Raw genomic sequence first — 23579 nt, forward strand, 5'->3', positions numbered from 1 at the left:
AGCAATGGTCTCTCTTGGAATGATTTATAGGGATCAGTGGCATAGTGGCCGCTGTAACGTTTTGAACGTTTCGTTTTCCGAGTGTTTCCTCTCATTGTTTGGAAGCGCTTCAGTTGTTGACCATCCAGTGTCGCGTGCTGTCCGCTCATGCACTTGGTTGTGACGGAGCTTCCTATTCAAAACCACTCTTGGATATGTCACAACCAAAAAACACGTCCAGGTAGTTTGCTCCATGCTGCCTGATGATGTCCATGACCTCTGTCGTCCTGAAAACCGAAGAAAGAATTTTAGTGAAACTGTACACGCTATTGTAAAGAAACCAATCAATGAATTTATCAAGGTGTCACTGCACCTTCAGAACATTAGTCATATCAAGAGTAACAGAACCATTAGTAGATATCTAATAGAACGCCACGCCACACATCTATAGATTATGGACATTTTATCAGTTTTTGGAAAAGAAACTGTCTTTCTGTGTTATCACTCGCTGAGTCCTTCTGGTGTGTTTCCCTTGCATAAACGACCGCTTTTCCGCACAGACCATTCATTTGTCTGTAAATTGAGACGGAGGAGAGGACACCGCATCATGCCTGCAATGATGAGCCAACGTATTGTCTGTTTCCTCGTTTGCGTAACCGCCCTCACTGCAGCAGACCCTACAGGTAATAGTTAGAGCTAGTTAGTTGGGTACAGTTAGCAGCGTCGGTTCTACGTCTGCCGTCCTTCTTCAGATGTATTAGAACGAATAAACGTGGAGGCGCACCGATATGGATTATTTTTGCTTTTTCAGGTTACCGGGCGCCTCTGTGTGAGATTTTGCGGTATGGACGATGTCAGTCCTATACGTCGCCCTGCACAAACACCAAATGGGAAATAGCATACTGCCCCAGTGGACAAGTCTGCTGCCAAGGTAAGATTTTCGTTTACTTATATACGGCATTTTCAAAAGCAGCATATGGGGTGATAATTTCCCATCTTGTTGTCAAAGGAGAAGTGTTAAATGCTACTGTCATCAAGAATAAGCCCATCACAAGGGTGCTTCTCTTTGACGATATCTGTAGGGCCTATCTCTTATTCCGGTGTAGAAGGGGAAAACATCCCCTTGAAAAATTGCCCGGTGCTTTGGTTTTTGTTGAGTGTTTTCCTTGATTGTTTTGGAGCGCAGAAATATCGATTGACAGGTTTTAAAAAAGTTTTCCATAATTTTTGTATTTCAGACACCACACCAAAACCGTCTATCAACGAATGCTCCAGCTTTTTCGGTGGTACCTGTATGTCTAATGATAGAAACAAATGTGATAACTTTTTGTCTACGCCTGGGGCGCCGTTCTGTCCGGAGAATCCATCTCATATCTGCTGTCTAGAGCTGAGAAACGAGGGTACGCCTCCTCGGACTGACATTGGATCTGGTAAGCAAGCCACGGATTCGGCGGATTTGACGGATTGCACGGAATGAGCTCAAAGCAGCCTGCATTACTATACGTAGCCTACGGTCAGTTTACGCCCGGTCCCTTTCTACTATATATAACATGCCAGAGCAAGTATGAATCCATGGGTAGACTATATACCATCTTGCTCGTCTGATACTTAATCATGACGCCCTACGTATAGTGGAAAGAGACTTTATGAATGCGAGACTGTCCGTTTGCCACCAATCAAAATGTGAATTCAACTGTGAAACGTCGAATCCTGAAAGTAACGTTAAACACAATTGACTCTATTTCAGTTTCGGGATGTGGGGTTCCAATCAATCCGGCAGGTTCCTGGCGTGTTGTAGGAGGCACAAAGGCGCAGCATGGGGCCTGGCCGTGGCAGGTCTCTATTCAGATCGCCGGCAATGAACACATATGTGGCGGAACCATCATCGACAAGCAGTGGATTCTCACCGCAGCTCATTGCTTTCCGGTGTAAGTAGCTCTATACGTTTCACACATCAGCCCAGTGCCTCACTTTTACGGGAGACTATAGACAGGAACTAGGAATGTCTGATAAAGTTATACGATCGTGGCCTGTCAATGAAAAAAGCCCTGGAAACATCCAGCCAAAACAAAAAAAGCGTGACAGCGCAAGTGGCATCGATCAATAAAGAGAAAACACCAGCTGGTCCCCTTCTTGCCAAGACCAAATCTGCCCCGCAACACTGGCGAAATCCTTTTCGCACTGCATGTACATGTGGCGGCGCGTGATGGCGAGTAGGCACAGTATATCCTCAGCCCACCTTAATCCCACGCCAAAGTTCTCCCTTTAATTTAACACCATAATCGGGTGCACTTGTGGCATCTTGCCGATCTCCATTTGAAATAATCTAAATTCTTTGCAGGCAACGGTCGCCCTTGTATTACTTAGTTCGCGTAGGGGAACATCGTCTTCATCTTTCGGACGGCACGGAGGTCGACCATTATATTGCTGAAATCATCGTGGTGAGTGTCAAATGTCCGCACACGGCAACTATACTTCTCCTTCTACGGCGCATGGTTAGAAGCCCAGGTTAGAAGTCATTCAAGATCCTGAACCCCGGGTCCCCAATCAACCGATCCTACCTCGTTCCAGCTATCGCCTGCCTGCAGTGAGGCAAATATCAACGAAGGTTCCCATCATCGCCCTATGGTTTGCGTCAAACCGCGTGAAAAAACTTCATCCGAGTGGTTAGACGCTCATACAATGTACGTTCATCGTTGGGAAAAACTCGATGGTCGTCATCAAGACTGAAATCGTTGCATACAGAAACCATTATTTCTCATTGGGAAGACTCTGGACATTACATGTACTACTCCTGCATTAGCAGATGCTTTGAACGCCTTTGAGTCATTTTCTAATTCGATTTCGACTTCAGCATGAGAAGTGGCTCGGCAACACACCAGAGGATCCTGACGATATTGCGTTACTGAAACTAGTGAAACCGGTTACGTTCAACGACCACGTCAAGCCTGTTTGCCTGGCCACTGAGTATGACGAATTCGAGTCCCATCAGGATTGTTGGGTTACTGGTTGGGGAGAAACGAAAGGCAAGTTGAAAATACTCCGACTCTATTGAGTGAAACGGCTCGGACCTCTGAACTAAACTACAACGCCAACTGCCTGCCACAGAACTACAATGCCTGCCACAGAACTATTAATGTCGTGTCGAGATATGTATGGAAGGGCGTCGAGTTTGCGACAACGCAACTTAAGACAAACGCACATCGTCCGATTCCATGACCCATACCAAAAGAGTGCCGAGTGTCGCAGTAATATTGTACATTTTTATGAATTCTAGGTACAGGAGACAATAATTACTTGCAGCAACTCCAGTCAAACATGGTCAGCAATAGCGAATGCAACAGAAAGTACTGGATCGGCGATGTCAAGGAGGGAATGGCTTGTTTTGGGGAAAGCGCCTTTGGGGCATGTGTGGTAGGTGAAGAAACGTAACCGTTCACAATTTTCTGGAAGTACCGTTATGGGAGTGATTTTCTCCGACGCCATTCATGTCGTACAGGCCTATCAAAACCACTGCAACATTCCTCTGCGCCTGCCTCTACGTAGGAAGCATGAAAGAGAAGTTCTTATTGGCCCGTAAGACAGGAAGTCTTAGAAATTCAGCTTGAAGAAAGATGTGATTAAGCCGCTTGACATTGTCGGGCTAGTCAACATCTCCTCACAAGGATTCAAGAGACTTCCGGTTCAATCTTCAACAGCCAGGTCTATTTGATGCGCGCAATAACTATCCGAAACAGACAGAACTTCTTCCGTTTTCTGAGTTGTAATTTCTTATTTTTAGGGCGATTCCGGAGGTCCGTTAGTCTGCCGCCGACAACAGAAGTTCTACCAAGTTGGCGTGGTGTCGTGGGGCAGCACTTCATGCGTGGAATACGGAGCTTCAAGCGTCTTCACACGAGTGGCACATTACTTGCCATGGATTCAACAAATGATAGCACGATACAGCTAATCACTTGACATAGCAACGAAAACAAATGCAGCCAGATAAGAGTAGTAATTAAAACGTTAAAATAGAGAATCTTGTCTCTGTGATTTCAGATCAGTTTAAAAGGTGGCACCAGAATTTACAACTGAGAACACTGATAAAGAACAACAAATACTCAGTCTAAAGTGCTTTATTGTGTAGCAATATTATTTTTCTGAATGAGATCACGTGTCATAGTAAAATAGATTTTACATCTCAACATTTAACTTAAAACATGAACGTAAATTTCTGAAGAAATGTCAGTAGTTTTTGAAACAGGTGGGCCAAAATGATTAAATCAATTGAGGTACATCTTTCATGACCTTTAAAGAACAAGTTCACTTGAAATTCTGTCCATGAAAACTAATATGTCTCCTAATCCTAATCTCCTGAATTTGACCTGGGGCATCTCTCCAAAACACTTACACAGAAAACAATGCTGTGTTAGTGCCATCGAATGGCCACATTTCTTTATTCATAAGCAAAATGCCCTTTATCCCTTGTTCTTGCTGATATGCTTGGATTATGGAACACATTAGTGTTCATGGACAATCCATTTGAAATAGTATTTCTGAAAAGACACTACATTTACATGTATCATGACCCATCAACCGCCCTACATACAGATGACAGATTTACATATACATGAACTTACAGAAGCCACAGAAATAAATAAGAGTCACAAATAAAGACAAGACACAGAATTCAAAGACAAAATCTCGAAATGAATAAATTACTTATAAACATGCTTAGGCTCAACATAAATATGACTAATTACTCTTCTCATCTAAAATGTAATTATGTATAAAATCTAAAGCTAATCAAATTGTTTTGGCAGTATAATGACTGAAAATTAGAGAAAATAGCAAACAGCTAAAGAAGTATTATATCTAGAGTATAACTTTACCAGGGCACCGAGGCACAACCTCACAGACTTAATTTCCCGTCCTGTCCTGCATCGTATGATCTGGACTATGCATCCATAAGTCTGTGCCCCATGTGAATCTTAGTGTTAATTGACAGGATATAGGATTGAGTAGAATACATGTATGATCTAATGGTAGGACCACTATTATGCCTAACATACTACATTTGTAACTTTCATGTAGCATTTACAGTAATATATAGATGTGTACAAATTAAGTAGCACTGGTTAAATCAAGGCAATTTCCTACATTTTGATATAAGATAACCGGAAAAAACAATTTACACATGAAATATATTTGGAATAATAAATAGATAAGCTTTAAGATTGAATGGAATGTGCTGAAATAAAAGCATGTTTTTTGTGTCTGCACTTTAAAGTACATGTACACTGCATACAATGTACATTGTGGTATTGACAATACACTGAAGCGGTAAGGAGTGTGTCTATACAATGGTCGACCAGCACTACACCCAGGCTCTGAAAAGAGGGCAGTTGTAAAAGAACTGATGTATCAAAAATGAACAGAAACATTCTACTGTTTGTCCACATTTTCAGATCTGATGGATATTGTTAGCATTTTCTACAAAGGAACTATATAATGGAAGTGCTGGCCTGCCAATATCCTGGACAGGTCTCCTCTAAAGTTATTGGAATGTGCATAGTTACAGTTCTAAAGGACTGCAGAGTATGGGCTGGAATAGATAACAAGGTGAACCGACATGAGCATGATTCAAGTGTTGGAATGTGCAGTATCAACTAAAGTACCAAGTATACAAGTTTAAATTTCTAATCTACACTTTCTAGTATTAATAGAATTGCTATAGGTTTTGGACTAGATGATTTGTAGCTAAATCCTCAGGAATGTAACAGACATAAGTCATGAAGTGATATCAGTGGAAAAGTGGATAATAAATGATGATGAGTTTTGGTATGGTTATGAGAGAGTTGGTCTCTCTCATACATCATTATCCATTACACATGAAAACACATAGGGAGCAGCACATACATGCACATGGAAGACAAGACAACAGTGTGCGGGGATAAAAATTTCCATTACAATGCTAAAAGAGCCATCACTTACAGAATGATTGAAGATATAGAATTTTGGCTTGGAGTTTTGGCAGGATTAAGAATTATTGCATGAGTTACAACCTAACACCATGAAAACATGTAATTTCACATATATTCAATCACAAATTTAACAGCTTCATGGACTGTCACGATTAGCAGCAAAACTTACACCAGGAGCTCTAATTGCAATCAGAAAACATTCCACTGTGTACTGCGAAGTTGTATTTGATGTCCATTGAGTGCGCACAGCCACCAAGCATTAAGACTTTTCACTGAAGGCAATAGCCATGTAACATTCACATTTCAATATACACATGTACTCGTAAATATAGGTCGCATACCTACTATACACAGTGCTACTTGGGGGATGATCAATGTGCACAACTTATGACAAGCACCAACTGAAAGGAAACAATTTTTATCATACAAAGTTAAAGGGAGACTATAGGCAGGACCCAGTGGGCCAGGTGAAGTTGCTGGCAGGTGCTTCTACTATCAAAATGTACTATTCATGCTTGTAGGAGAAACATTTCTCTGTGAAACCAGTTCCAGTTCTCTAACTGGGCATATGAGCTACCAATTACAAGTAGCTCTTTCCTATAATCTCCCTTTATGTAGCAGTCAAATATGTATCCAATTTTTTTAGTCAAATATTTTTTTTTTTGGTGATTATTTCTGAGTCTCATACTTTGTATTGCCTGTTAGCCGAATTCAAGCCATCTGTATTTAGGCACCAATCTGTCATCACAACGTTTGTCAAAATCTCACACTTTCTGCTCAATACAATCAACTTACAAGTTTCTCACATCAAAGATCAAAATGATTGTATATGAATATAAATAAATAACTCAAAGGTAAATCACTTGCCAGCCTGCAAAACAAAAGACCTAAAACTTCCTTAAATCATCAGCAGTTAAAATAGAAATTTATTAATAAATATAACAGAATGCTGATAAAATCAATTGAAATGATCATGTTCACTCAATAGTTTGTGTATGTTCTGATAATTTTGGTGGGATATATGCACTGACATGCACTTGCTATTAAAAAATGATGTGTAACATACGATCCCAAACTAATTCCTCTTTTGGTCAATGAAACAAGGCTTTGTCAATGCTAGAACCCATATTCACTGACTGGCAAATACAGCCAGCTTGAACTGGACATCACTGAGCACACAACCAAGGCCCCATTTCCTTTCAAAATGCCAAACAGAATTCACGATTGTTCAGAGTCACGTCTCACAATACTTCAAAATCACATCAGTAGCATGTTTTGGAAAACATACCACGTCCAAAAGATTGAAGAATGTTACAGGTTCTTCAAAATGACTGCAGTCTCCTCAAACAGTCTTGTGGATTGTTTTTCCATTCTTTTAGAGTAATGCAAGATTGTTCGAATCCATCCAGACCAGCCTGGATACAAGCACCAATATAGGCTGCGTGATAGCGGTGGGGAGAGGCATGAACCTGTCAAGAAAACACAAAACATGTGAGGATAAGTTAATACAAGTTTAAATCTCGTAGAGTTGACGAAGGTTCCCTGAACTGAAGGAGAGGACAATTCTGGTGTCTTGACAGGGTGTTGAAACCTACAGAATTCACCGGCAGCGTCAGAAAGAGCAACCATCAATCTCAAACATTAAGCTTGTGTATTGACAAGGTAGTCTACACCAATGCCTACCCTTCCATTTACAACAATATCAGAGCAAACAGATATTCACACAGTATCACATACCTCAACAACACATGACTTGGGCACCAGAGTTTCCATTAGAGTTTTCAGTCGCTCAGCAAATCCAGGAAGCATCGTGGTCCCTCCACTTAAGTAGATACTCCTGAAACAAGACCGGAACATTGATTTTCATGTCTTTCATTGTTTAGCTCAACAAGGAAAAGAAGCTCGGAATGGTTGGAGATGATCACTGTGAATCATTGCAGTGATGCACATCCACTGACCTACATGTACATGTATATGTATATGAACATGTAGGTCACTGAACGCAGAAGCGTTTTTTGACAGAAGTCTACTTAAAATTGCCCATACCTGCACATTTCCCTTCGTGAATCCATAGGGCAGTCCTGGATTGCTTTGTGTATCGCTTTATGTAAGAAGGGAGTGTCCTGCCCATAGAGCTCCGTATCAAACAACCCTTCAGCAGCCCGGAACCGCCCACTGTCACAGGTCAGCTCGCTGTAAAAAAGTTAAACCCTTTCAGTGCTGGCAATGTTTGAGATGCTGAATGAAATCTGAAGCATTTGACAACAACCCATCGCCATCTCGTGGTCACAAGCGGAACTGAACTCCACTTGGTCTCCAGCCAACGCTATATGGTATACGCTATGAACGAGACAGAATGCTAAGTTATCGCTATGCAGTATGAAGAAGACACCTGATCTTTTGTGAGGAGATCCGAACAGAGATTTCCTACGAATACTCACGTGAAAGTGTCTTCAGGCAGGTTGTACTTGCCGACATCAATATGATGAGTGAACGGTTCCCTGTCCCTGATGCACTTCTCATTGTCCTCATTGAAATTCTGACTAACATAGCACGCCCTCTCTAGGACAAGTCGAGTAAACAACTTCTCAACGTCGGTGTGGAAGCGGAACTTGTGCTCGGCTAAGTTTTGATTGAGCAACTCCGTGATAGCTACAGCACCATAGGGTTGTCGACTTATACCCGCAGTCATAAGGAATCCTGAAATGTGGACACATGATATGGATAATAGTTTCAATCAGCCCTTTTCTGCACCCATCCTCACTGAGTGCTTTCAAAGCATTCTGTTGAAGAGCCCGGGCTTGAGATACTGTTTACAAAACTGGCTGGGTTTTTAACGTTTGTCATGAAGTCGGGGAGAGAGTTCCGTAGGCCAGGGGTCAAGGCAAAAGACTCCCCAACGGAAAACCGTCAGAATCAATTTCTTAGTACTGGCAAGAGAAAGGATTTCGGGAATGCTGTGTTTTAGTCTTACCATCAATAACAGGCACAACATCACATCGTTCACCAATGTCCACGACTACTCCTGACGTGGCGCTGTAGGAGTAGAGCGCCATGATCGGCTGGTAGACCATGCTGAGAGCTTTCACCTGGAACTCCTCTAGCATACTGTCCATCAGATTCGACAGCGTCTTGGCGCTTAGGGTGTGAGGAGTGCTCAAGATTAGCTGAAAAGAGACAAGATTTAAGTGAGGTCATGGACTCTCGTACCCTTGGTAATTTCCTAACTTGCTACGATTGACTCCCTGAAGTGATATGAAAATGGTTTGTCGTAGCAGAAACTTACATGATACATAGTCGGGTGTCGCTTCAGCTCATTGAAGACTTTTTTCAGCAGTCCTGGAAGAATGTCTTTATCCAGATTCACCTACAACAAGAAAACATGAGTTCAGCTCAACGTTCATCTGGACTATCTTACCCCAGTAAGTTCAATCCCCACAGTTGTAACAGACTATGGATTATACCCATCAGTGAACGTTTAAGGTACGGTCATGACGGTGCTTTGTTCTTGATACCAAAGAGTGCTTCTATTCTGTGGAGACCTAGCCAATAGTTTTTGGGGTCACATGATCCATTCCTCACCTTGTCAACATGTGCAGACTTGCGCAGAGGGAATATCAAGTTCGACTGACTTCGAATCTCCGGTTTGAAGGCATCAAAACCAAAGACCTTCTCGCCAGTTGTTTTGTTGATAGCAACCACACAGGGGAAGAACACTTGAGGAAGGGAAGCTGAAAAGGAGATGGTTTTAGATAATTCTTGATATACACAGGGTGATTCAAATCGCGTACAAGGATATACAGTTACTAGTTATGCCTGATGATAAGGGCCCTTGGTTCGAACTTCTCTACGTTCTCCTGATCTTTGACTTGAAATGCTTGCTGACCTGGTTTTGTTTCTGTAGATAATTAGATAATTAAAATGGGTTTTCGAGTTACTTACGCTCCATGCCTATGACACCGCCTCTGACAGATGCACCACCAATGTCGATGATCACAACTTTCTGAAAGAAAAGATGACAGAGAGGCTTGTACACAATGAAAGATGCATATCATTAGATTTCGGTACAGTATGAATAGATAAGTAGTGGTGTTCAGGTATGTACATGGAGTGATCATCATTCCATCCAGAAGAAGTAATACTCCTAGTCATGAACTGCTGCGAGAAAAGTTCTTGCCTGATGAGCCAGACGTTTGACTTACCTTTCTGAAGTGTGGCTTAGGATTGATCGACGGTTTCACATACAGTGCCATAGGGCTGGCCGAGACTTGCGAGTTCAATGCAACGATCCAGTCCTGGTGCTCCCGATCTGTGGGACATCTCAGTAAGCAGTAGTGTCCTCGCTGAAGGAGAATATGATCATTGCTGAGTATCATCAAATTTTGATTCAGTTGCAGAATACTGTCAACATCTTTTTTGCGCTAGCCCTTGGCCAGATTGGGCTGCCATAGACAACCTAGGGGAATGACCAATCTGACCAACAATGCCAGGGAGATGACACTTGCTCAACCCAACACGTTGGCAAGAACTGATGCATCAAGCTTACCCCATCATCTATTCCAATCATTCTGTTCTCTGCATCCTCCACCGAACCACCCAACAACTGGATGAAGCCAGTCGGCTTGTCACTATGGTTACCCTGAAAAACAAGATGGATAATGTATACTACAGTTGTGGCTAGGATTGGTGGAAATTACAGCAGCGGCTAGTATTTTCAAATCGAAAGCTAAAAAAAAAATTCTAGCTGGTCTAGACTATAATGCCTGCTGCCTTAGAATAACAGCAATTTGAACAGAAATCAAGTCAAATGCTTCTTGAAATGGACAATCAAAATCAAAAAGTCTGTTAATCATGCAAAAATCTATAAAATGTGAAAATTTCGTTGTCTGTGGAAATGTGCACAAGACATCATCATTGCAAGCACTGACTTGTTGACATGTACAAAATGAACATGTAACTCACCACATTACATGTGCCAGCATAACAACAGTAGCAGTGGGAACATTTTGAGTGACAGACGTCCAAAACAGACTCAATACCTACCTTTAAGTCTAACTATTGTAGGCCATTAAAATATCATGAAATATTTATCAAATTTAATGGCGCAGACACAAAAACCGTCTGTACTACAACCTAACTGATGCAAAGAGCGCTTATTTTTCAAAACAATCTACAGTAATGTTGTACAGTACACTATATGATAACTCAGGTCACTGAGTCACGATTGAAATAGCATTACTGAGGTCGACAGCCTGTCAAAGTGACCAGTTCTATCTGAGTTCTTCTCAAGCCAAAATAACCATTCCTTTCCAAAAGGCTAAATTCTGGGCCAGTACGCCTTAATGATTATGATAATAATGGTGTAACTTACATCGTAGTAAAATAAGTTTCCATCCTTGGCTTTGAAGTAGCGTCTTTTCCACGTCTTTAGCATTGTTGCTTTCTTCTTATTCATGGGCAGCTTTTCCATGTAGCCAGCCATCTGGATAAAACTGCTGGAAAGATCATCTGCATGCTGAAGTAGAAATATACATGTTGACTTTTTTCATTACAGCATGTCATGACCTTGATGTAATCCACCCTCCCTCCAGTTGGGAACATCACCCTTGGCTATCCCAGGGAGACAAACAGATAGAGATGACCAGTTTTTCACACACAATGTTTATGACATTGTTGGTTACTGATTGTCACTGTCAGGTAAAAGGTTAAAGACTCAGAGCACTGGACATGCAACATGTACATGTACAAGGGCACGAGACAATCCCCTCTTGACTAGGGGGACTGACTAGAATGCACCAAAGGTTTTCATTGACTGTTAAGTCTCCCACATGCTAGGATCAATCGATGGCGAGGTCCCAACCCTTCAACTGTGAAAGAGGATTAGAACTTACATCTTCTGCTTGCTTTATTTCATAGAGATCGTCTAATAACTTCACCTAAAAAGATACAAAAACACAACTTCTATCAAACACATTACATATTTCGATGATCAGATACTTCTCGGCTGAAAGACTGTGACTGTGGCAGTAGTCTGTTGCAGCCTGGACATGGATTCCATCCTCCCATAGCAGGCCTGCCAATGTCCAAGAACAGGACCTCGGGCTACTAGCCTACTTTGTCAAAAAACATTGACAGCAAGTAAATGTAATCCTGTAAGAGTAAGCGGATTAGCTAAACTGCTGCTTATCTTGATGTTGGCTTTCACAGCTATTGAAATATTGCTTTGTACATGTAGCTAAATTTAATACAGACGTACCGGGTCCCAATGCAGCAGTGTTGTCCTCTCCTTGACTAGTTCCTCATCGACATCTTTCGCATCCTGGCCCTGATATTCCGCCATTGATACAGCCTCTGTCACACCGTTGTCATCCGGAATATCAATACTACCCTTCAGGTTGTTATTATCACTCTTATCCTTCTTGAACGACGCCATCTTTCCTGTCTGGAACTTTGCTAGAATAAGAAAGTCGAAACTTCATAAAGGGAAATGACAAGACACTCTCAAATTCAAAGTAGATATTCTACAGTTAAACTATAGACAGAACATGCAGGATGATAACAAAATCAATTGATTACAACCACTTGGCCACCAACTGCATAAAAGTTTCAGAAAATGATTGAATGAAACCAGGAAAGTCTTGTTACCACATTTTTCAGCAACTCACCATCAGAAGAACACGAATCTTTTTCAGTTCCCATTTGTGCTCCATCATTTTTTTGCTTCCCATTTATCAGTGTTACTTGCAGCACAGAACAAGATGACCTCGCACCCTTTACCAGTTTATCTGAATACCCACTGGAGTTATCCAATCTTTCCAGCACTTTTTCTGAAGAAAAACCTGCATCTCTACCCTTCAGAGTCTGCAGCCGTTCCCCATCCCTCAAAATAGTCACTTTCTCAATTTCGGATGGTTTTCCCAAAGAACTTGCCTGATCCCCACTTTTGATACTTCTCAATGTAAATGTCTTCACACTAGAGCACTTAGACGCTTTCCCATTTACTCCAACTGGTTTCTCAAAATTTGAACGTAAATCCCTCACATTTTTCAACTGTGTCTCCGACTTGGCAGGAAGGGTTAAAACCTCCTTGGAATCACTTTTATCATTTTTCAGTTCACTCTCACTGCTTCCCTGTCTTGAAATGACCCGTACTTTCCCAGCTCTGGCGTCTGTGACGTTAATTCTTGATGTCGAGACAGATACATTAAGATGGAGATTCTTCAGTTCTGACTTGCAGGCCGACATGGTGAAAACAACTAAAGCCAATGGCCTTCAAAGTCTCAGTGCTTGAGGCCGTGTTTATTTTAGGAACCCTATGCTGTGTAAAGACCTTGTTTGTTTAAACTGCCAGTCAGCATGTACAAGACTTTAAATAGTGCTTGGATCAATTTTAAGAGCACGTCTAATGATCCAGTAAATTACTAACCCCTTGAACAGTTTGTGCAGTAGGACTAATTAGGCATGCACTAAACAAAAGACTCAGGAAAAGTGCTAATCTATTGTTTGGCAAAATGTAATTTGCATGGATCCACTACTTACATTTTTAAAGTCAAAGTGTACTGATACTAGTACAGTGAGATACTGGTAAGACATTGATCAGTGAAGACTGTTGTTACTCATGTTATGAGACCTATCTATCTAGACAGGACAACTTACCAATTGGGACAACTAAAAGAATCCCATTAAGAAGTCAACGAAGAAAGTACTTTTTCCCTCTATGAACAGACAGTGATCATATAGTACTATCACAATGTACATAAAATTCACCACAATTTAGCCATTGAATGATGGAACATTTACCTCTTGCCTTAGTTTCTTCAATTGTAACTCAGGGGAATTCAAAGCAGATGACAAACACACACACCAGATGATATGCTACCAACAACAGGGCATACTGGAATTGGAGGCGGCAGTCTACACCCGCATCTCAAATTGATAATCCAGCGCTAAACCAGCTTAAGGGATTAACATCCAGGCTCTCCACAGGCGGCAAGCTTTGGAGGCCAGTAATGATAAAAGATATATGTGACATCACATGAAGTTTGGATTTGTACGGTGGAGGCCAGTCCCACATTGCTTGAGGCAGCAGTCTACAGTTTACTCTGCGGCTAGAGCAAGAGGGGATGACACACGGAGGCAGTGAGCATCATGCCAAAGGACAAGCTTTCCCTATCCCTCACATAAATGCAGGCTTAGTCCTACCTGGTGCGCCAGAAAAGAGGGATCAGGACAAAAATGATATAATGACAAATGGATTTTTGTGGCTTTCAATTAAGATTTCTTATTGAACAATTCGAACAGTCTACTGGCATTGACTGCATGGCCATTAAAACACACTCATAAGGATTCAATTCTGATCGGAGTACTGGTATCGGTAAACACACGAAGATATCCAGCTGACTGTCAACTGTTGTCACAAGAAGACCAACTAAGTCAAATACATGTTCCTTGTAACCACTTGTTGAGTGGACGTTTTCTTTGAATGAATGTTCGAATTTGGCCCAGTGAATTATCAGAGAAATGTCTTCATTTTATCTGCTGAACCAAAATGTTCAAAACTTTCAACGAAAAAGGCATTGTGAATAATATTACACAAAATTTGCTTTGGCCTTTGAAGCATAATTAACTTCCGTCAAGGGAATTTCAAACATCAATAGCTGAAGGTTCTGCAGTGAACCTTCAACCGATATAGTTCTGTCGTGGATCAGAGAATTCGCTCACACTTAATACTCCAAGCAACAACTATTAACCAATAAAGGTTGACCTTTTAAATTAACCAAGATGTAATGTAGTGGATAACCAAGCTATTAAATCGAAAAAAATTTCCACAGGTCAAGGAATGACAAAGTACCTTTTTGCAATGGTGGCTCCACCTAGTCAAACCCAAACTTTAATCATGAGTACAATCAAAGACGCAAAGATGATTACAATCTGGGGTGCAAAGGCAACTAAAACACATGACAAGTGATAACAAATTTAATCAATCGACAGCCGCTTTCCAACCACTTGTCACGTTGTCATGGTTGCAACGCAGGTCGCAGCAATAAAATTGCATGACGCTTAACACTCCAACAGGGTCGAGCATCAATGCCAGCGGTTAACAGTAGTATGAGAGAATACATATTGAACATGCAGAACTGGTATTTTTATTCTTGGGATTGTGGATTTTTGGAGCAGGATTACATGCAGTCAAGACATATTTGAAGGTGGGTTAAGGACATGAATGGAAGAGGATCTGCAATGGGCATATACTACCACTGTTTCATATCTAAAAAGAAGTTGATCAGGACTTCGAAAAAAATATTGCAGTGATTTTTTTACAATTCATTATTTCTAAGAATGACAACAGAGCGTTAGAATGGACGAGACAGATTCACAACAACAAGGATGTTGATGTTACTGGGTGGCTAACATTACAATACCACAGGTATGGGTGGGTCCCATTATTACAATCAAGTGTTGAGCGAAAATGATGTACATTTAACAGATAGGTGTTATGTTGTAACAATCTTACAACCTGTTATTTTATTTCCAAGCATTGCAATAATGGAACCATTCTCCTCAAAAGAAACACTCCACATACCTTTTACTGTCACACTCCCAATAGCATAATCCATCTCCCTCTCATCCCTCATCATATCTTCAGCTGAGACGTCAACAGCATAGTGGCCACTCACCCGACCGACCGTCACAATCCGGCCACCTTGGTTAGTTTTCGACAAGGTCTTCTCAGAGTGACCATGTGTCAAGCTCGCACCATTCTGAAGCACTACTGAAGCACCAGAAGCAATAGGAGCTGATAAAGTCTTTTTGACCTCGTTCTTTTTCCGTGGGATGACTGACACCATTTTGCCTTGCATAACACTGGAACTTGATCCGTTCTGTGATGGAGATGAAGCCGCACCAACTGTACCCAGTTTACCCTTTGCTGGTTCGCTTGAATTGGGTGGAGGCGGGAGGGAGTTTGGACGTACAGTCACAGTCTTTCTGTCTGGTAAACAACTTGACGCGCTGACGCTGTGAGTTTCAAACATCACCCTTCTTCTCTGAACAGGCTCAACTGAATCATCGGGAGAATCATCTTGCAGAGTGATTGGCTGACCCGTGATTGGGTCAATAGTTTGTTGTAGAACAACCGACGCCACTGCCGGCAGGGATTTAGATGTTTCTGTGGTTGTTCCATTTGTTGACTTCTTCCGGGGAACAACAGACACCATTTTACTGCTCTTTCCAGCTACATTAGACACAGGGCAAGAAACAAGCTCCATGTCTCTATCTGCAGAATTACCAACAGTAGGGCCAATGGTTTTAGACAAATTTTGAGAAGCTACTGCTATACCTGCTGGAGAAGAATCTGAATTTCTCCCAGGTAGTTGAGATTCTGATCCAGTGGTCGATTTTGAATTGGGTTGAGGTTTCACTGAGGCAGCATGAGAAGGGGACAATTCAGATTTGGGTTGAGGAGGGGCAGAGGGAGCTCGCACAACAGTTGCAGCGGAGGAACGTGTCACAGGGGGAGGAGAAGCAGGGAGCACAGGCGCCACTTCATCGTCATCGCTGATATCAAAATCATCAATATTTGTAAAGGGAATGGTTGGGGAGATTCGTGCATCGGAGACACCAATGATAGGGACATTCGGCTTATTTGAGGGGGTTGTAAGAGGTGGTGCAGGTTTGCCATTTACAAAGTCCAATGCATCATTCTCAAAACTGACATTAGCATTCTTTTTAAGGGTGGGGGACTTCATGTTGGAAGATTTGGTCGCATTTGGTGGGAAGCTTATCACTGGTGGGGTTGCTTTAATTTCATGACTCGAAGGTGGACTACCTTTCAGGGTTTGTACTACACTCATCTTGTCCGTGCTCATGCTATTACTACTACTACTGGCATCTACTGTGCTAGGCGAAGATTTCTTTAAAATGCTTCTTGGGGTCTTACTGCCATTCCTGGTGTCGTTTGGGACAACAGTAACTGGGACTTGTGTAGCATTAACTTTAGGTTGAGGTCCTTGCTTCTTGGGGTGAGGGTCTTCCATTTTAGCAGAAGCAATCATTACAGGTGGTTTGGCTGGGCCCGACTCCGGCACTTTGGAATGAATAGCACTTTTGTCCATCACAGATTTGCTTGCTTTTTCTGTTGCAGTTTTCTGAAAAAACAAATGCATGTTTCTATTGGAATTAGGGAAGTTTCTTTTCAATTTCAGTTGTGTGAGGCCCATGACGTTTCTGACAGATGAAGTTACCACTGTTCAATGAAAGCTCCAAAATCAGTGTCGGTGGATTATAGTATACTATTATGATGCTATTGATGATCGCCAGAGTAACATAACAAAGTTAGAAGCTAGGGAAGAAATTAACCAACTCGGCAACTGAATGAATTTATTCAATTATCTTGAAAGAATTAGAAGCTACAGCATTCTGGACTTACAGCATTAAAACATTTCATGTTCCTCTGCATAAGTTGGCCAATCTTCTCCTGAGACTTGACTAACTGCTCCGATAGGGCAGCATGCTCAGCACCAGACTTATTGGGAAGTTTTTCAATCTGGTTGTGGATAGTGGAGAAGTGTTGTTGTTCAGCTATCATGGCAGCCTGCAGCTTGGAGATGATCAACACTAGTTCCTGATGAGAATAAAACAACTTTTAACCCGATTTCTAATACCAATGATTCTGTTATCTAAAGATCTCAAATTCATGCATCACTGACTGTATTGTACTTATTATTGTCTCGCTTTAGATCAATACAACAAAAATATGATCTTGCTGCATATATGTTATGTGTACTTCATCTGTTGAAAACCATCCTTTATTTGAAGCATTCTCAGTTGTCCAATCATTAGTCAATTATGTCGTGGTGAAAAAGAAAAAAAATTCTGCTGACCCAGACATTTGAGACCAAGCTGAGACTGTATAATCTAATCACCTTCATGTTAATCTCCTGAAGGGCTCTGTCAAACTCCTCTTCGCTGCAGGATATCATCTTTTCAGTATCACAGCTCATCTGCAATAAATCAAAGAATCACCAATCACTATATTACATGTATCATCAAACCTGATGTCACATGTCACTAGCTAATGACCCTTCAATTCAACTTCATCCTCTACTCTAGTGCGCATCGACGCAGCATTCGGGCATAGCCTTTGATTGAAGTTAATAAATATTGCTATCTATATCTCATCAAATATCTGATCATCTTCAGACTTCATGCCAACTAGGAGTTAAGATTGACACTGACAGGGCGGTACACCACCACCACCAAGAATATGGGTGGTAGCGTAAACGGAAAGATGGTCCCTTCTCGACAAATGCCAGTGGTTTTTTACACGGTCACCCTGTAGGCTGTAGGGCCTACAATGCATAGCACAATGTTGTTACAATACATTAACAGATACATTGCACTGACAGCACTCATATCCTCAACTTTGGCCGTTGATTAAGCCATTAAGATTCAATTAATTTGCACCAAACTGTACCTTTGGTGGTCTGTCAGTTACTACACTCTACAAACATAGTGGCTATTTAAAGATCACATTCACAGAAAACGACGAAATAGGGAGTTTTTATGAGACAGGGCAAAAACCTCCTCCGAGGGCAGTTTCCGAGTGTTTACACACTCTCACCTGCAGGGATCCTTTCAGTGGTACATTTGTACAGTAACGATACACGTAGATATACAAATTAAGAATTCCTGGAGTTGAGGCTGAAGAAAGGGTAAAAGTAAAATAATGACTCAAAATAATCATAATACTGGCATTTCGAATTAAGTATCTTAATACTTAGATAAAGTTTACAAAGTATTTTATGCCTATTATAAAGAATGTTAATTTACTCAATGGCTTATATGCCTAAAATTATATACTCTGACCTGGCTATTCGATAAGCATAAAATGAAATAGTAGGGTCCAACCTACGCAGCTGGCCCGAATTCCACTTTTTAGGAAAACACGGAAATACGTCACACGCTGCCGCCATCCACAGCCTTTGTAAAAATGGAGAACAAGGAGGATATTTTGGACGCTTTAGATGGTCAGTTTCTCCCAAATTACGACGATTTTGTTCGCAAATGATAACTCATAAAGCAACACTAGATATAATTCTCAATTTTTACGTCCATTTCAGTGTTTGAAAAGAAGCCGGCCAGTGAAATTCCGCCACTTCTTGAAGAGTACCTTTGCCTGATCGCCAGAACTGGTGAAACGCTGTGAGTTTACTGTACATTTTGTACTTGCGACCAAATTTCGCCATGTCCCCATATCACTTTTCAGTCTAAAATATTTTGCCTTCTTAATTCTCAAATGAATCAGTTTTGATTTCATTGATCATTGACGATATCACCAAAGATTATTCTGTATCATGGTGTATGCCCCTTGCTGAGTCTGATGTAAATTAATAATTAATAGGCGCCAGGCGGGATGGCGATACTGCCTGACAGAGACAGAGTGACAGTGACACTAGTGACAACCTAGGCCTAGCCTAGCGCCACAACAGCTGGGTTGCTAGCCTGTGACGTGCTGACACCTTCTGCTATCTTCTTCTTTCCCCTTGATGACGTCAACCAGAGAAGAAAAAAGCACCTTGTTCTAATTGTTCTAGTAGGTTCAAAATCTGAACCTCTCTATTATTGTATTACCTCATCCCTCTTTTGTAGGTTCCCATGGTCAAAATTAAAGCCCCTTTTTATAAAGAAACTTGACAAGACTATGTGCAAGTTCTTCGAAGAAGTCCCAACTGATAGTCTGCCTCCCTATCCCAATGTAGAAAATGTGAAGTTTGAAGACATGCGGAAACGGATCCTGCAGTCTGTTGAGGTCTTCACTGGGTAAGATGACTTCCATTTTGTCTGAAAAGTTGATAAACAGCGTATTTATTACATCTGCATAGTTAGGCCGGTAATGAGCAGAGAGCAAAAGTGTTTTAGTCTATGAAAATCTTCTTCCAAAGGAGTCGAGAGTTAATCCTCTTCATGTATTATAATCCGTTTATAGGTTCGTTTTTCTTTCTCTCCAGGGTGCCTTTCACTATCCAGCGGTTATGTGAACTGGTGACCAATCCAAAGAAACATTACAAGAGGACTGACAAGTTCATGAGAGGAATTGAAAAGGTAATGGGAGCTGTACATGTACACTGCACTACACCAGAAAAACATGTAATTTTGTGGAAAAGTAATTGACCTCCAAGTGCCCCCTATAACTGGGAAAATATCTGGGGGAAGGATCTGTATTTGATCATTTGAATCTGATTCTATGGTTTCTCCAGTCCACATCTTCTGTGATTGGGTGGACTGTTTGACGAAGTACTTGTATAAGACAAAACTTCTTTAGGGTACTCCTTGTTAAATCATTTTTTTGAGGAAACACAACCTAGCCCATTTCAGAGCTGAATTAGTTGTGTTAGTCATCTAAAACTTTTTTCCTTTTTCAGAATGTAATTGTTGTCAGCACTGTCGATCCCTTTGGCAGGAAGGTCAATAACGAGTCGAAACCTATGATCAATGGCATGGATCCCTCACCTAATAATTCCTACCAAGAAACTGGAGCATATAATGTCAATCCATCGTCACCATTTGCTCCGCCTTCATGGTATGCTCATTCAACAGCGCCACCACCGAACTGGAATGTTAAGATTGACACTACGAAGGTGACAAATGAGAATGGCGTCCAGGGTAATGGTGATGCTGTTGAGGGTCATCCAAAGACAGAATCTGTAGCAGAAGAACGATCCTCGACCAGTGCAGAGGAGATGCAGATGGGGGGTCAACCAACTGACCACCCACAGTCGAGTGTTGCTGAAATTTTTCATGAAGGCAGTAAGGCAGTTGGAGAATCACCTGCTGAAGTTGTTCAGGAAGACCAAAAGCTTACAGAAGAGGGCAAAAAAGTAGTGACTGAGACATTAGAGATAAAACCAAGCTTAGATTTAGAGGCCAAAGAAGTAATAGGAGCTGAGATAGAATTACCAGTTGAATCAAATAGTGCAAATGTACGCAGTGATGAAATGAATATGGACATGACAATGGAAGCAGCAGTAGCCATGGTAACAGCGGATGATAATTCTAGTTCATCTTCAAGTGCAGATTCAGACACTGATGCTTCCTCCTCTGGTTTTTCGGCCCAATCTGACCCACATGATTCGCCACCTCGTCCTGTGGAGTCAGATGAATCTCTGGCAATTGTACCATCTCAGGAAGACGTCATCAGGGCAGAATCAGCAGCAGCAGTCGCAGGTAGGTTGACCAGAGCATTTTTGAGGTTCAATGGATACAAGTATCTAGAATGTATTTACTGCCTTGCATTAATGAAACTGTTCAAAAAATAAAAAATACCAGCACTCATAATATTGGATTTCCAGCCAATAAGATATGCTAGAGATAATTGTTGAATATTTGTCATGGTAGTTGAGGTAAAATTTCAGCTTGCATTATAATGAAGTATGAAATAAGAAACTGATATTCACCTCTTTGTTTAGGGGAACCTCCGATATCAGAATCTGGAAGCATTGATGGTGAAGATGACGGGCCTCCAAAAAAACGACTCAGGGAAGACAGTCCACCAGCAGAAACATCTCAGTGCGAAGTTCAGAAAGAAACAAAAGAGCAGCAATCAGATCATGAACTTGAGGTGGCAGTTGATTTTGCTGAATCAGGTGTGTCTGAAATAGCAGAAACGTGTGCTAAAGAAGAAACAAAAAAAACTGATGAAGTTTTACCTGTTGATGATCCAGTGGTACAAAATGAGTCCGAAGTCGTAACTGAAATTGTAGTTTCTGATAAGGTTGAGGAAAGTGTAGTTGACGGAGTTGTCGATGAGAAAATTGAAACACATGTCACGCCTAGTAGTGAGGCAGATTCGATTGTGACCGAGGTACAGGTGGAGACATCTAGTGAAGTTGTAGACGGTCCGTCAGAAACGGTGTCGGCGGATTCTGATGTAAATGTTGAGCAAGAGGGTGTTGTGTCGCAATCTGATATTAAAACGACTTGTTCGGTGGACTCTATGGAAACGGTGAGCACTGATTCGGGGTCAGGTGCAGTTGATAGCAATACAGACTCTGCTGAAGCAAGTGCTGGGACTGTGTCACCTCTTGCAGCTGATGAACATGTTACTTCATTAGAACAAGACTCTGAAAAAAGCTTGGAAGAGGCAATGGACCAAAATTGATTTTACATTCAGATCTCAGTGATGTGCATAATGACAGAAATCTCCAAAAGTGTTGTTCCCTCAGGGTCAAGGATTCTGTCTGAGAAATTGAAATATTTTAAAAACGTTTTACTACTAGATATACAAATATTTGTACTGACTCTGGGTTGTCCAGTTAAAGAATTATTGAATGAATGAATGTACCTTGAATTTTGTTACACAGAGAAAATACACTGTTTGTAATTGTTTTTCATAAAAATCGTGGCTGCTATTTACCAGCAGAAATTTCTCGGGCAGAAGTCTTAGGATTTAAATGGTGAATATAGATTTCTGGTTCCACCCTACCCTGTCTGTATATGAAATAAATGTGTTTTGCTGGTTTGTACCAGTTGAATTTACACTGCAATACTCTGGTGACATTGTTCCAAACATTGCACAATTTTTATCAGAATCATAGGCATAGCCAGGATTTACAGATGAGGGGTCATTTTCTAGGAAAACAAGGGCAATTCATGGCGACTGAAAATGAATTTCAACTCAAAAGGCTTTTCTGGGTAAAATGTCAACGATATTTGCTACAGTGGAGGTTGTTCGCATTGCATCTGGGTCCAGCAATGTCTTGACAAAAAAACTGCATATAGTTTTAATCACAATCATGTCATTGTAAATGTTTGATTTTGTAATGTGTAAATTATTTGAAGTGTGTTTAACCTGCCATGCAAATATTCATTGAAGTCCATTTTCTGGGGCTTTTAGTTGCAGCAGAACCTCTCTTTGAGTGGACACCTCTATTAGCAGGACACCCTTTGTAATATCCCTTTTGCTGTGGCAGCATGGTTGCCATCAACAGTATTCGGGTCAGACTAATATTTCTAGCATGCATTTGGCATGTTCAAAGAATTTGAAGCCGAGTGCTGATAAATTATAGTGGGGTATGGCATGTTATCATGTCATGGGGACATGTCAGTGAAAGGGTTAAGGAAACTTATTGTAGTCTCCAAGTAGACATGTCTATTCAACTCTAAAATCAGGATACCCCTTTATTAGGGACACTGTTGTCCTGTCAAAAGAGTTTCTTCAATAACTAGAGGTTCCACTGTAAATGTAATTGTGTGGTTCATTAATCTAATACAAGTTATCACATCTTCGTAGGTTCATCTTGTACATATCTTGGAGGTGAATAAAATTGTCTCGAGAGAGATTTTAGATTTAAAATTAAATTGTTTCTTTCAACATTTTTTCTCCAAATTGACGTTGGATTCGACTTGGAATGCAACTGTATTGACATGCTTGCTAAAGTCACCTTTTGCTGCTTAAACCACAATGGATTACTCGAGATGAATGATTTGTTTGTCTCTCCTTCAGCTTTGTCACTAGAGGAGGGGCATGTAAATGACTCCATGATGGCCCCACTGAACGTGAGTTCCTGAAATATCCTCTTGCCGTGTTACTGAGGGTCTCCCATGGAGACATTGGCGCAGCCTACCTGGCTCGAAATG

At 41.2% G+C, this 23579-nt stretch overlaps 3 protein-coding genes across 6 annotated transcripts; 2 read left to right on the forward strand and 1 right to left on the reverse strand.

The window, feature by feature from the left end:
- The first annotated feature begins 529 nt into the window (after positions 1 to 529).
- On the forward strand, positions 530 to 3992 carry LOC135491744 (chymotrypsin-like protease CTRL-1). The gene is made up of 8 exons (XM_064777854.1): positions 530 to 662; positions 791 to 910; positions 1218 to 1409; positions 1727 to 1907; positions 2321 to 2420; positions 2834 to 3005; positions 3257 to 3393; positions 3761 to 3992. The coding sequence occupies exons 1-8, from the start codon at positions 587 to 589 to the stop codon at positions 3926 to 3928; spliced, it is 1146 nt and encodes a 381-aa protein (XP_064633924.1). The 5' UTR covers positions 530 to 586; the 3' UTR covers positions 3929 to 3992.
- Positions 3993 to 4078: 86 nt separating this feature from the next.
- LOC135491742 (uncharacterized) lies at positions 4079 to 18546 on the reverse strand. 4 transcript variants are annotated; one of them, XM_064777851.1, is made up of 17 exons: positions 18418 to 18546; positions 17867 to 17944; positions 17371 to 17565; positions 15526 to 17089; positions 12199 to 12395; positions 11834 to 11878; positions 11314 to 11457; positions 10489 to 10581; positions 10145 to 10285; positions 9885 to 9945; positions 9525 to 9673; positions 9229 to 9309; positions 8917 to 9109; positions 8384 to 8642; positions 7989 to 8135; positions 7680 to 7779; positions 4079 to 7411 (listed from the first exon to the last, which is right to left on the reverse strand). In XM_064777851.1, exons 2-17 carry the CDS (start codon positions 17942 to 17944, stop codon positions 7265 to 7267), a joined length of 3594 nt encoding a protein of 1197 aa, XP_064633921.1. In that variant the 5' UTR covers positions 18418 to 18546; the 3' UTR covers positions 4079 to 7264. The 4 variants fall into 4 exon arrangements, with proteins under 4 accessions (XP_064633921.1, XP_064633923.1, XP_064633922.1 ...); XM_064777853.1 differs by having other exon boundaries at positions 16882 to 17089; positions 17825 to 17944; XM_064777852.1 differs by having other exon boundaries at positions 16771 to 17089; positions 17825 to 17944.
- A 378-nt stretch (positions 18547 to 18924) lies between these two features.
- On the forward strand, positions 18925 to 23289 carry LOC135491477 (serine/threonine-protein phosphatase 4 regulatory subunit 2-like). Its single transcript, XM_064777376.1, has 6 exons — positions 18925 to 18970; positions 19064 to 19145; positions 19593 to 19763; positions 19952 to 20045; positions 20366 to 21167; positions 21410 to 23289. The coding sequence occupies exons 1-6, from the start codon at positions 18934 to 18936 to the stop codon at positions 22099 to 22101; spliced, it is 1878 nt and encodes a 625-aa protein (XP_064633446.1). The 5' UTR covers positions 18925 to 18933; the 3' UTR covers positions 22102 to 23289.
- The last annotated feature ends 290 nt before the right edge of the window (positions 23290 to 23579 follow it).

The sequence above is a fragment of the Lineus longissimus genome, chromosome 7 (assembly GCF_910592395.1).
Source record: "Lineus longissimus chromosome 7, tnLinLong1.2, whole genome shotgun sequence".
NCBI classification, from domain to species: Eukaryota; Metazoa; Nemertea; class Pilidiophora; order Heteronemertea; family Lineidae; genus Lineus; species Lineus longissimus.